Genomic DNA, 14,899 nt, shown 5'->3' with positions numbered 1-14,899 from the left:
CAATGCCCTTGATAAATTAATATACAATTAAATGAATGCACAAATATTGGAGACTGACAAAAACTTACATTTTGGCACCCTTAATGATGCAACAGGCTCATGTCTCAATTGCAATAAAAGTGGACAACAGATGAAACTATTGTGTAGGCTACTGAATATACAGGAATAGTTCTTCTCACCAAAGATACACTAGTCTTTCATGCTATTCACAATAAACAAATTTCTTATCTGACCTGCAATCATGGGATTCTTACAGTAGTAAATATTATACTTGGCACACATTTGTGGGATGATGACTTGAAGTATTGTATTTATAGTTGGCAGCATTCCTTATAGCTGTATATTATTCTAAGACATTTGTGACCTATACCTTTGAACAGCCTACTGAGGTAAAACAAAATAGAAAGAGAAAGGTCAATGGAAAATATCACTTTTCTAATGCTTTCTGAAAGAGAAGACGAAGTATCAAAATGGCTGAGGTGCCAGGTGAAAATTAATTTAGAGAGTTTGTGTTAGATCACCCTGAAATAACACTCCAAGCCCTACAAAAGCACACCCAGACGAAAGATGTCTTCATATGTCTATCTTAAGGTCAATACCTCTGGGAACAAATTATAAGAAATTTTGCCAAGAGCTTATCCCTCAACAAACCATCTGAAATAGCCTATAAATAAAATATCTGTGAAGGGATTCACAGATATAGAGAAAAGATTGCTATAAGGGTGAAAGAAACACTAATGGAAAAACAGCTGTTTCTTACAGCCAAAATTGAATCAGAAACCTGGAGCTTCCCTATACTCTGGTGACCTCTGATGAAAAACAGCTCACATAACTGCAGGCTGTTTCTAAGACGAAGAACTGTGTTCAGGGTGATAGGTCACCTCAGGGCCCTGTCCACAGCTCCCTGCCAGCCTCATCCCACTGGGACCAGGGGGAGAGGTGCCTTGGATGCCCTGCAGTCTGGCTAGGGGTGTGTGATGGGCCCTGGCTGGGTACCCCTGCCCTGCCACCCTGGGAGAGCCCCTGGTGCTTCAGCAACTGGAAACAGCTGGGCAGGTGGGTCAGGATCACCTCTGAGTGTGCCTGGCACTACCACAGCCCTGCACATAGAAAGCTAGTCACCCAAATCGAGGCAAGACCATGCATTTTAAGCACCTTGGGAAAGTGTAGCAAATGTTTCATTGGTTCTCCATAGGATTGCAAAGTGTCATATCTATGTCACTAAACACAAAAGCCATTTATAGCTGTTTTAGGAGTATGATGCAATCAAAAATTTTAAAATAGTATTTTCTCTCTACTCAGCCAGTTTATGCAGGAATGGGAGGTGCTCCCTCAACACTTGCATTATTATACCTAGTAGTTTTCCAGCCCTTTGAATTTAGGACATTTACAAGTTTTCATACCATTAAAGCATTAGGTATCACTTAGTCTCTGTCAATAACCTATAAGGCACCTTCATTTATACACTGAAATACAGCAATCCATTTAGCCAAGTTGTGACAATACCTTCTAAGTCTTCTTTAACACTTCATCCATTTAATAGCAATTCATTAATACAGAGCTATTAAAAAAATTATGAAACCATTATAGAAATAGCAAATTCTCTTCTTGTACCAACGAGAGAATGTCTAGTGAAGTCAGTGGATGTGGCCCTTATTACACAGCAAATGTGATTTCTAAGCATATGTTTTCATGCACTGATGAAAGATCTCTGAAATCACTTTGAGAGTGAGGGTGTCAGTACTAATCGAGTTGGCAAAAAACCCCCACAAATCTCATGCCATGTGACTAAACCCAAATAACTCACATTTTTAGAGACTCATGTTCACTTTAAGCTGTTTTTTTTACTTACTGCTTTATACGTTCTCTTTTGTCCAGCATGTTTTCTGATTTGTTCTCCATTGGGCCCAGTTTCAACATGCATGGAATAGATAATATCAAAGAAATCTTCTACGACGGCCACCCGCCGTAAAGACAGCTTCTCATCTACACCTACTCCATCCTGAAAAGGGAAAAAAAACAAAGAACAGAAAAAGTAAGGGAGACAAGATGAATAGATAAATTATGATAATCATGAGACACATTGTCCTTTTTTAGAAGGGAATTAAAGACCCATTAATATCGGAAGATCACCCATCATGCAAATAACAGACACAGTATTGTAGGAAAGCTGTGTGATCAGAAGGATCACACAGACACTTGCAAGCAGCCCATTCTGCCAAACCAGGGCATTTGGCCTCTTGATAGGAAATGATCTTCCATTCCAATATTTTAAAAAAACAAACCAAAAACTATCTGTGCTTCTTTCTCCAAATGCAGAAACACAATTCAAAGGCAGAAGCTGTCCCAAACACACGGCACAAAAATGCATTATGTGGTTGTTAGCAAGGATGCAACAGCTCTGCTGTTCTCTCACTCCCCAGTAAATCTGTGCCAAGCATTTCATAAAGATGTTTAATAAAAGGTTTTAATTCAAAGAGCTGATTGTAATTATGAATATGAAGGAAGTTTTTATAAACAACTTGCCCTTGCAAAAATTGCAAAGACATACTATATGAAGACATACTACACATGAGGAAAAGAAAGGGTTGTTTTAAATATTTTCTACTTTCACACACAGATGTCCAGTTGGAAGAAGTGGAAAAGTGAGAACACCTAGCATCTGATTTTCAAGTGATAGTGTCACGGTAGCTAAAGTCTTCTGAAAAGAAACAGTCCCCAATGTCTCTGAAATTAACCAGCGCAGTTCAGCTCCTGCCTTTTTAACAGAACCATCCACATGAGGTTTTGCTTGTTTTACAGCTGCCTAAGGACTCAGTTCTAATGAAGGAGCAGGAACTGAGACTCTTGTTTTTCCACAACAGACATCTATCAAGCAGGCTGCAGTTCGTAATACAACACCAGTATAAGAAAAATAAAATAAGAATGGCCAATTTACTTGTACTCCAACACTGTATTTGAATTTAGGTCTTTGGAGGCAGCAGTATAACATTCACTGTGTATTTTAAGCAATAACAGTGTTCCAAACAGAATCTATTTTATAATACCATTACTGCTCATTTAATTCATGCCACAACAAAACTGATTTACATGGGCACTTCTATGACCAAACACATGCAATTATGGCTGCAGTGACCAAATAAAGACAAAGATGAGAAATTAAAAGATAATAATTCTGTATGACTCCCACTTGCTGTTCTCTGGATCAAAACTTCTTGCTAACCCACTCCACTAAGTTTGCAGTATGTGGACAAACGTGATTAATTTTTCTCACTCTCCCTACTTTTATTCCAGCCCACCTCAATTTTTCATATATTTCAAAGGAAGAACCCAAATAATCCCAATGGCTCCAAAGAACCCCCCCAGGGTGACATAGAGGAGCTCTTACACATTCCTAGTAGCAATGGAGAAAATGTCAATGTCTTTAGAGCGTAACCTTCTAAATGTGCGTTACTCCAAGTGACAGTGGGAGGTGTTGATACACTACTAGCCAGACAGGCTATGCCCTATCCTGCTCTAGTATGCCCAGCTTTCTTCAGGCAGGTCCCTGCCCAAAGCTACACGGTCTCTTCCATTGTATTCTTGATCCCCAGGAGACAGATGGACCTGGGCAGAACCCTGGCACATGTACAATGAGAGGACTGCCACAGTTCTGATGGAAATGACTGTGCTGAGGCTTGAGGGTGGAAGAACATGAGAAATTTGCAGGGCAATCTCCACCACAGGTTAAAGACTCAGATCTTCTGGGAGCAGTTGCTCTGAGAAAGCTGTGAAGCTCCCAGCCCACGATCAGTCACTGACCACCAGCTCAAAAACTTAGTGGCATTGTGACAGGTTTTGGTTTAAGCATCATTAAGAATTACTATCCACCACCATTGCCTACTCTTTAAAAAAAATTGCTTTAGAGATAGGGCTAACATCAAATTCAGATCTTTGCAGCTTTAATCTTTAGGGGAATTCACACGTGAGCGCTGTAGGGGGGCCCATCTTCAATCATTATTTTCTCACCACCCAAACAGCACAGTGGGATCCCTGATGATTTCAAACACTCTTACTATGACGACAGTGTTATCTCACACTGCTCTCCAAATACTCAGACATTTATAGTGTTGATTAACTGACAAAGATTTAATCTGTTTATTACTAATTAGCTTTATTTTATGAAATTTCCTACAAGGGAGCTCTCTTTTTTAATTAAAAAGAAATGCATTACAACAATATTAATTTAAAACCTGAGATGCCACCTCAGCAGAGCTGACACATGCAAACATTATGAATATTTTTTAAAAAGAAACTCGGAAATGAAACTCATTTTGCTGCTTTTGGTGGCCACAGTGTGCAGTGCTCTCTTTAATGGTCCTCCTACCTTCCTCCCCAGACACGGACACCCAAAGGTTGGCAGGTATGAGCTGGGGGTGCTCTTGGAGGGGTATTTCTCCATATAGCTGACTAAATCAATAAGCATTGATAGTACTTCTAAAAATACAAAGTGCACAAATTGTCATGACTCCTAATTGAAGTGCTAGAAAATGAATACAAACTTTCCAAACCTTGTCAATCAAAAAGGGTAGGAAAGAAATGGTTTAAACAGAGTAGAAACTGCTTCAGAGGGTGTATATAATTCAAAATCTACATCTGTAACTTTATCTAGTGGAGCTTCATCCCGCTTGGTGCTGTCTAAGACAATGAGGTAGACCTTGATTCAGAACCCCTGCAGTGCTGTAGAAAGTGCCAAGGTGCTGTGAGTGAACTGTTCAGCTCATCCCGCAACACGCAACGCTGGGCAGAGTCCTAAGCCTCAGCTGCAGAAGCAATACACCAGATGAGTAGTTTCAATAAGGTAGCTACTTACTGACACTTTTGATATTCCATACTGACATCCCAATAGGTAAAAAGCTGGGCAAATGATAAAACCTCAAATCTGCATTTAAACCATGGAGTCTCTGAAGTGGACGCAGTTGTATCAGGCTTTCCTGCCATATGCCATTATACTACACTTTTATCATGAAATTGGTATTTTATAAAGGCATTAACAAAGCAGCTCTGCCTTATAAGCTGACTTTGGGTAAAAATTTTCACAGTGCCTAAGGGGACAGGTTTTTAGCTTCAACTAAGGCTAAAAAAAACCTGAATGAGAGAATGCATCGTAATGCTATTCCCATGACTGAAAGGCTATGAAATGTCCACAAGGGACAGGACAAGTAATAGGCTTAAACCACAGAATGGGAGATTTACATCAGACATTTGGAAAAACTTACTATTGATGTGGATAGTCAAGCTCAGTAACAGTTTGCCTGGGGAGGCTGTGGGATGTATGTCATAGGAGGATTTTGAGACCAGGTTAGGCAAAAAATCTGTCAGGAATACTATGAGTAAATCCTGTCTTGGGTAGACTAGATATTAATTGAGTTTTTTCTTGATAATTCTAGGAAGCTTAAATACTTTCAAATTGAGTTGGGCAGTAACAGCTCTGGAATAGCAAGGAGGATATTTATAAATCACTGAGGTATTTTTAGGATTTTCATTCAGCACGGAAAGGGTCCAAGCCTCACCTTCAAAAATTACTTTGGAATGGAAGCCTCATGAATGCTTTGCCTCAAGCTTTGAACTTAGACTCTCAAATCTTTCAGGCCATTTCGTCCCTCTCCTTTCAACCATCACTGAGATGTGCTGTGCCCTGTCCTAAACTAGTCTTCTCAGATGCCTCTCTGGCCAGCAATGAGACACACACTGACAAACTACATTCATCCTTATAGCTGATGGAATGGTTTCAATCTCTATCAGAGAGATTTTACTTCATTTCACCTTTTGCATTACAGTTTTTCCTGTTTACTCTTTGTTTTATGTATATCCAGAGATTTTCCTGTGCTCTTAGCATACAAATTATGAAATGTTTCCTTTCATTTTCAGCACTACAAAATCCATTTGTACTTTGAGATTAAAGTTGTTTCCTTGAGGTTTGTTGTTTTTTTTTTTTTAAGATATCTAGAAAAGAATAAATTTCTGAACAGAAGTGAATTTCACAGAGAGTTGTGCACCTCCCAGAAAGTGCTAAGGATCCCTATGAAGCAGGATGGTTAGAGAGACGGGCAGTCTCTTTTATTGAGGTTGAATCTATAGGGCTTGTCAGAGTAAAGAAAGAAAGAAAGTTTGCCAGTAAAGCAAATAGAAAAAACTCTTAAGGTAGCAAAAATATCTATTAAGTGAAAGGTTGTCATTTTTATAGTTACTTTGCAGAGGAGAAAATAATTTAATACAAGCCTTTAAAATTAATGCCACTGAAACAAAAGTGCTTGTAATTCCTTGCTGCCCCATCTCCTGTTGAAATTTCTAAGAGGAAATAGGTGTCATAAAACACTCTCTTGCTTTGTGAATGAATATAACTATCAGCATCCTGACAGTGTTTGAAAAATATTCCTATAAAGACATGATAGATGGAAATAGAAAATAAAAGGAAAGTATTGGTTGGTAGTTTTACAGAAAATGTTCAGGTCTATAAAAACCTCTGTTGTAAAAGCATCAAAGCCAGAAGCACCTACAAAACATTAGGAGTAGATGCAAATAACAATGCACCTAAATATTTCATTGCATAATATAAATCACATATAAATCTAAGACTGCTTTGAATGCAGAAATATGATGTGTAACATTTTTCTCATATAATCAGTTCAGACAGCAACAGACTTAAAGCTCATTTATGTCCCTACACCTCTGCTGACTCGTACCACATTTTGAATTTCCTCTGGATTAGAAAAAAAGTCTTTTGCTGACTGAAATACCATATGCTGAATGAACAAAAGTTTTGCTCATAGTTCATGCATAATGAGCTCGTGACATGATTGTATGTAGATGTTTTACTCCTTCAGGGTTCAAGATACAAAAATTTTCTAAGGAAAGTGTTAGGAGGAAGCAATGGTAGTTGATGTATAACATGAACCCTATATATCTGTCTGCAGAAATAATTCAAAACAAATTAACAAATTGAAAATCCCATTTTACATTATTTCCTTTTTCTGCTTGTTCAGTAAAATAACTGTAAAATATATTGATATTTAAAAATAGGTATGAGTGTTTTATAATGCCTCTTATTCCCATAGAAATGAACAAATTACTTTAATCAGCCCATGTATTTGAACTCCCAGTTTATGAGTACATCCATTTGAATATCTGATTCATTCCTGTCAGCACAGTGAAAATCCACAAAGAGCAACAGTTATTAGTATTTGGTAGCTAAAATAAATAAACTGATCATTTCTACCCAGTTCCAAATGGAAAATGTCTATAATAGCAAAAGGGTTATTTATTATTTCAAATTTACAGTTTCTGCTCCTTATTATATCATTTTTGAACAGCAAATCTCATTTTTTACCACCAGATGGAGACAGGAAAAATCAGAGTTATATTAAAACAGATCCACCAGAACCATTTCCAGCTAACAAGTTCTACCTTTAGAAAAAAACATACACTACAAGAACTAAACAAATAAGCTAGGACATGGCAGCAATGAGTCAAATTAATTGTAGACATAGATCATGAAAACAAAGAGAATAAAGCGAAGTAAAATGGCAAATTAATTTATCCTTTGACATGAGAGACTAAATAACAGACACAAAGATTTGTTGTATTATGAAAGCTGAAGGTGACAAAAAGTCCTCTTACTGGACTGGCTTGATAGGTGAGTTCAAAACAACCAACACACAAAATCAATACTGAGCAGAAGTCCATTTCTCTTTTATCTCTTGAACTGTTCCAGATGATGGGAAAGCACCAAAGCCAAATCTCTGTCAATAAGCAGTGAGGGGTGAATACTGGGTGCCATATAAGTCTAAAATGTCCACCCAAAATGGCTATCCTACTGAGTCGTTTCAGGTGAGGCCATCATCTGGTGTGGATCACTAGCTCCATTAAATTAAGCTCTATCAAGAAGAGGGAATGGGTTGTGAAACTCAACTTGCCAAATTGTAAAAGGAAGGTCTGTCACCTGTCTTTCCTTGCAGCATGATAAAATAGGCCCAGAGATTATTTCATAGATACACAAAATATTGTCAAGGGTATGTTCAGAGGTTCCTTTGGCATGAATAGGATTATAAACTGGCCAGTGGTCTCTGCAATAAATATGTAATGTTCTTTCCATACTAAAGGGCAAAAACTTTTCTTTCTCATCCATACTAAAGGGCAAAAACTTTTCTTTCTCATCTTTCTTCAGAAGTGTATATGGATGGCAAGAGGAAGAAACTGATGCACAGGAAGTTTCACCTGAATATGAGGAAGAACTACTGTGCAGTGACCATGTAATGGAACAGACTGCCCAGAGAGGGTTTGGAGTCTCCCTCACTGGAGATACTCAAGAACTGTCTGGATGTGACCTAGTGCCATGTGCTTTAGGATGACCCTGCTTGAGCATGGAGTTTGGACTAGATGGCCACAGTGGTCCCTCCCAACCTGACCCGCTCTGTAAAAGGTAGCTCTATCATCAGTGAAAGTGCAGAAAATATTTGAACTAAAACATGGAGTGCATGTACTGACTCTTGAGTCTTCTACCAACAACAAGCATGGACATGGGAAACAAGAGATAATTTCAAAAAGATGCCTGCATTCAGAGTCTTGAAGGAATGGAAGGAAACCCAGTGAGGAACATAGGACAGGCAGAGCCCAGTTCACTCTTCATAGTTAAGAGCTGCTTCTTAACTGAGGTCTAAATACCCTTTTCCCTCAGCACCTGATTATTTTTTTCCTTTGATGTTCAAACATTTACACAATCCTTCTGAACAAAAGCAGGTCAGAAGCTGGGTCACACTTGACTGTTTGTGAAGTTTGGTTAGCTGCAGGCTAACCAAACACCACGATCTGGATCTCCATCAGCAAGCAGGTCACTGCAGGAGCAGCACATCTGCAGGGCAAAGCATATGATACCAAGGAGCTTGTGCCACACCGTAAGCTTTTCAGGATATCTCTAACCTGGACCTCTGCAATGGGCACAATTCTGGTCACAACCCAGTAGGTGCATGTCTATCAAATGTCAATTTTCTGTCACTGAAAGGAATCTGTTTATATACTGAAAAAATATTACACTGTAAAACAAAGCCCAGCAAGCATGGTCAGGAGCTTTGTTCCAAAGACATACTCATTTTCCAAACTAAAATGCCAATATAAATGCTGACATACCTTCCTTAATAAAGGCAACAAGATAGGATTTTTCACGCACACGTATTGTGATGAACATTACCCAAACTGATGAGAAAGATATATATCTATCTAGCTCAGGGACACACATGGTCCTGGTGTGACTCAGGAGATCAGAAAGAAGCTGAACAAACACTTATTCTGAAACAGCTCTTACTTGCCACATTAGCCCTTCTACAGGCCTCCCCCTCTAGCAAATTCCTGTCTACTTGGCCTGTAAAAACAACAGATGATGTTTCCATCATTACATGCAGTCTGATATCAGCCTGCCTTTTTTCTTTTATTTTTTGACAGAGGAAGAAAATTAATTCTCTATTCTGTCTACAAGAGTTTGTTGAGTTGGTGTATTTAGTACATGAAAAAGTAACCCAGGCACTACATGCATCATACTGAGTGAAATGTATGTGACAATTCCAATTGAACCAAAGCTAGAACTGGACAGAGAGAGAGAGACAGGAAGAGCACATATAACACCTGCAGGGGAATGGCAGGTTGCATTTCAAAGCTGAAAAATTATGATCAATTTATAATAATGATAATAATAACAAAACAAAATCTGCAAATTTAAAAGAAAGCAATTTCTTGAATTACATATTTTTATTAACATGAACTTAACTATAATTTACTTGCAAATTCCTCATTTTGAAAAATTGTCTCAAAAATAATTTCTGATTTTAGGAAGTTTCAAAGCAGGGTTTTGGTTTTGGGGTTTTTGTTTGTTTGTTTTTTGGGTTTTTTTTTTTTGTTTTGTTTTGTTTTTTTTTTTTGGTTTTTTTTTTTAAGCTTATATTTTAAAAGAGAAGCAATAACTGGTTTGGTTTTGGTTTTGTTTTTTTTTTGATAACCAGATTGTATTATTTCCTCTTCCCTGAAGGATACTGTCTCTTTTCTAATGGGTTAGTATTCTATTAGAAAGAATTAAGTTTTGACATTGAAGTTGATTTTTTTTTAAAATATACATGACAGGTCTGGAAACACCCAGCACACTTCACTTGACCTCTTCAAAGCTGCTGCTTGGTAAGCAGCTGGGAGCTAATAAACCTAGCTTGGACATCAAGGCTAACTGAACAGAGAGCCAAATCTAATTGAAGCCTTTTTGTTTAGTTCACATTCATGACCAAAGTTTTAATGCGTGTATTCCTTCTTCAGGACTCATTAAAGGATTCATCTAGGTATAAGGACCTTCTACCAGAATTTTCTGTAATATAGAATTCTAAGAAATTACACATTTTAAGCTTAAAAAGCTGTCAACATTTCAGTTCTACCACAAAACAAGATGAAAGTGTGTGAAAATTCATCCAATTAAAGCAACATTTTATTATTTTACTGAAAGTAAAACTGACCATAGAGGTAAGTATTAAGATAACTATAAGATTTCTCTTAAGACACTAAGAAAGTTTCAAAGATATTCTGAGGCTGGAGGTAATCTTTCTCTGTACAGATTTCTTCAGCTGCTGAAAAAAATGTAAACAGCCATCAGACTAAGTAAAAAAATTGAAGGATAACAACTCACTGAAGCACAAGTGTCCACTAAGTGTATGAATACTGAAATGACATTGTCTTTTTCATGTCTTTCTACTCTTCATACATTTTATCTGATAATTATATCTGCCAAGCTGTAAACAGTTGCTCCAGGACTTTTCCAGAGAAGACTGCAATGCCAAGCTAAATGCTTGGCAGGGGAACTGCCTTTTCAATCTCATAGCTAATCTGGAAGGGTCAGCTACTCCTGGTGAGTGTTTTAAAGCGAAGGGACTTCGGCTCCCCATTCCAACAGCTCAGCACACTGTACAGTGATTTCCATGAAACTTTCTTTCCAAAAATTAGTAGCAATTATAATATATACAAAACTTAGTTTTATTTTAGTCTCAAGATAGATAATTCTGCTGAGCATGAAAAGATTTGTTTTTCCTGAATAAGAAATACAAGGATAAACCAACTAATTTTCCTCAAATTTTTTTTTACTCTAGGGGATTTTAAAAGGAATGGGTGTGAATCCTAGTGTGGGCCTGCTTAGTATGTTCAGGACTTTTTTCCTAAATTATAAGATCAGGTATTGTCATCAGGTCAGCAAAAAGAAAAGGGCAAGCTACTAATTAAAAGTTAACTTTTAACATTCCTGTCATGATCCAAAAATGAACAATCTCTCAATTGTAATTTAAAGTGTGCTATACTTTACAGGTATTCAAGCACTAGGGGAATGCAATGTAGATCTATAATGCCACCTTTTTTCAGACTGATGAAATGCAACTACTGTACACCAAAAGTAACCTAACACTAAAGTCAAGCTTAAATAATAAGAACTCATTACCCCAAAGTGCTGCCTGTGAAATTATGTATATTAAACATATATATTTTTTTAAATTATATTCCAAATACTCATAAGCCTCTGATGTAAGGGTGTTGGAAGAGGGAGCTTTTTTAATACATAATGTGAAATGCAAGTGCCAAGTGTTACATACTGCAATGAAGTGCCAAAAGCATACCACACCACAGATTAACCCTGCACAGTGACAAAAGGTCTGAATTTAAAAAAATGCTTCAAAATCCTAGTTAATTGGTAAAATATTTCAAAAAGTCAGGGAAAGAGGATGAATCAGAGGACTGCTGATGGGGTATAGTGGTTTTGTGTCTAGGTCTCTGGCTGCAACTCTAACAAGGGCTTTTGTTCCTAAAGTTGCTTCCCCCTTTTACCTGCTGCCTGTGGCAAGAAATAGCCTTGGGGTGGCAGGGAGATGAAACTGTGACCTTATCTTTCCCATCGATGTTTCTGCAACAGCTGTTCCCTTGCTCATACAAAATGAGTTCATGGTCTCAGCACAGCTCCCAGAGGACAGCTGCCTCCATCACCAAAACCACTGCTACAACAGCCCATCAGGTGCCATTAATTGGTAACCTCATTAACATCATCAGTAAAGACACTGGGGATCAGATTTCAAGCTGCACTGGTGCTGTACAGGCAGCTTAAGGTACAGAAAGCATCAGTGGCTTTGCACGACCCATGCACACCTTTGGTGCAGATACAGCCTAAGCACTGGCTCAGCAGCCTCACTTGCAAGGCCAAGTGCAGAATAATGACAACTGTCCCCAGCTCCAGTGACAAAGGGGACAGGAGTCTCCAGGGCACCCATGTTCCGCACGTGGCCTGGTTCTCTGACATTACCAACGTACTTCCTACACTGGAAAAAAGCTGCTTGTTGCAGGGAGCAAAGAGGTACTTCCCAGACTAAACATTCCTAGAGCAAAAATTAACAGCCGCTAATGGAGATCCCTCTAGATTTCTGCAAGGACAAATGAGCAGATTATGAATAGGCTCCCTGTAATTGCACTGGTAATGTTACCTAGCCAGGGACAGAGGCCACTGGGGACTCAGGGTCATATCAGCACAAGCAGAATGCAGGGTCACTGACTTCAACCTGCATGGGGTCTCAGCAGCAGCACTGTGCCAGCCCTGATGATGTACAAACATCAGCAAAGTAGGAACTGTAGGGGTTAGGATCTGTTCTCAGATGTAGCAGCACAGTACCCAGAAAAATCAGGCAAAACATTGGATACACAATCTCTCTACCAGGTTTGAAACAAAAGTAGTAAATATCATGTCAGATATTGGCAATAAGTTTTTGGTGCAGCCAGCAGTGCCATGAGCCAAGTATCTAACCTGTTCTTCAGGAAGATTCTTCATGGAGGGATATAAAAGTTATCCTTCCAAAAAAGACAGGAAAAAAACAGAAGTTTTTTCATCCTCCCTCAGACCTGAGGGAAGGCTTGTACCCTTCAAAAGCATCATCAAATTAAATTAATTGGTAGATAATCAATACTCCTTTTTTTTTTTTTTTTTTTTTTTAGTTTCGTTAATATTTGTTGTGTGTGTGTGCACAGATCAGGTTTTATAAAATTACCTCAGCAGGCTTATGGGGGGGCTCTTCAACAACTTATTTGTTGAGTTTTTCTTTAATTAAGTAACATTTCCCCAATTCTATCACTTTTTTTACTTCTGCAACACTTTTCACTCCTGGGTAACCTAGGCAAGAACAAGTTTTGCCAGATGCAAAAATCTTGTGTTTCTGTGAGGAAGCACTGTTGCAGATAGGCAGATTATTTACACCACCTTTTTTTTCCTTTTCCTCTTCCTCCCTTCCTCAACCATAAACAAAGTCTACAGCATGAAGAGGCCAATCCTTGCCAGCAGAACCAAGTTTTGAAAAACACTGCTCCACCATATGTTCAGTCCTGACCAGCGTGATAGTTCGGAAGCTGACATCTGCAGATGGGGAGTTCATACCACCACTCAGCACAAACATGCTGCTACTGTACACTGAAGTCAATACTAGCCAGACTTTGCTTAGGAGAAATTTTCAACACTGATCTACAGTTTCACCTTGCCAACTAATTTTTGTTACACTGATGTAAATGAAAGAGATATAAAAAGAATCTCAGGGAAAAATGGTGGTGCTGATTGAAAAAGGGAGTCCCTGCAAATCCTTTTGGTAACCTCCTTTAGAGGGGAAACTTTTCTGTATCAGATATTACATTGAAGCTGTTGGTGTAACAGAAAACACTTGTTAATGTTACATATGATGGACCCTCAGGAAAGCCCACTAAACTCTATTTGTCCTGTAGGGTCATGGACTACAAGGATACAATGACCTCAAACACTCCCCTGAACTTCTTTAAAGACCCACTTAACTCAGTTTTTCTCTGAACAAGATATATCAAACTTGCAATAAGCACAGTATGAACCAAAGTCTTTCTTCCCTTTTCTGATGCCCTTCTTAAAGCAGCAAGAATACTCTGCTTAAACGTTTGTGGAAGTGACATTGGTTCTTCTACAGAAGCACTAAGATAAAATGCATTTTCCCTGCTACTTTTAATTTTTCTCCCCCTTGCTCCTCTCTCATTCCCTCTGCAGATCCTCATGCAGTCCAAACACTTTTTCCAGGGCTTAAACAGATTTATGGCTAGCAATTTCCACAGGGACTGTGTGCATGTTCTCTCAGGCATGCCCAGGCACCAACACTCATCAGAGGACTGGAAATCAAAATCTGTGTCAGTTGTGCCACTGGCAGTGAAATTCCATGAGTTCACGTTTGTTGTGTCCCTCATTCAGGCCTTTACTAAATAGCAGTGCCCTTCTTCAAAAGGCTGTACCTAAAGCCTCTGTGTGAATTTTCTTTAAAATCTTCTGCAGTCTTATCTCCTATGCACATCTACCATCGATTATTAAATGGGAGAGTAAATGGAATCATTTTCCTTTATTATGTTGCTCTGAAACTGAAATGGACAATGTCTGGACTGTAAATTCATAGTAGAAATAGGTTAGATGTTCAGTTATATGAATTTTACTCAGAACTTTTCCTGCATCAAATTTGGAGCATGCCTGAGCAGCAAACAGTTCAAAACAATGGTAACTACAACACTGACTTTGCAAATTCTGTTCTACTCAGTAAATTGAGCTTCCTAATTTTTATAGATATTAGCTAACTAATTTATTTTTAGTGTAGATAAGAGGTACATCCCACTTCTGATCACTAATTATGCTGCCCACTACCCCAATTATTTTTCTAACAGAATTAAGGGAACAGCCAAATAATGAAGGGGATCATTTTTACCTCAACAATACTGCAAGAGGTGGTGTTTTGAGTAAGTGGGTAACCAGATTTGCCCAACATCTGATGTATGATGAAAGACAAGAAATCAGAGTATTTGCAAGTTGAAG

General features: G+C 38.3%; 1 protein-coding gene across 4 annotated transcripts in view; it reads right to left on the bottom strand.

Moving 5' to 3' along the window:
- NOL4 (nucleolar protein 4) overlaps positions 1–14,899 on the bottom strand; it is a 187,293-nt gene that overhangs the window by 149,880 nt on the left and 22,514 nt on the right. For all 4 annotated transcript variants that reach the window (XM_041473721.1, XM_041473722.1, XM_041473723.1 and 1 more), the window contains exon 2: positions 1,853–2,002. In XM_041473721.1, coding sequence (XP_041329655.1) covers positions 1,853–2,002 — 150 coding nt within the window. The remainder of the gene's footprint in view (positions 1–1,852; positions 2,003–14,899) is intronic.

Source organism: Pyrgilauda ruficollis, unplaced genomic scaffold (assembly GCF_017590135.1).
Source record: "Pyrgilauda ruficollis isolate IOZ18807 unplaced genomic scaffold, ASM1759013v1 scaffold30, whole genome shotgun sequence".
Classification (NCBI taxonomy): Eukaryota; Metazoa; Chordata; class Aves; order Passeriformes; family Passeridae; genus Pyrgilauda; species Pyrgilauda ruficollis.
Note: the sequence above shows the minus strand (reverse complement) of the source record. Positions and strands in the feature narration are given on the sequence as shown.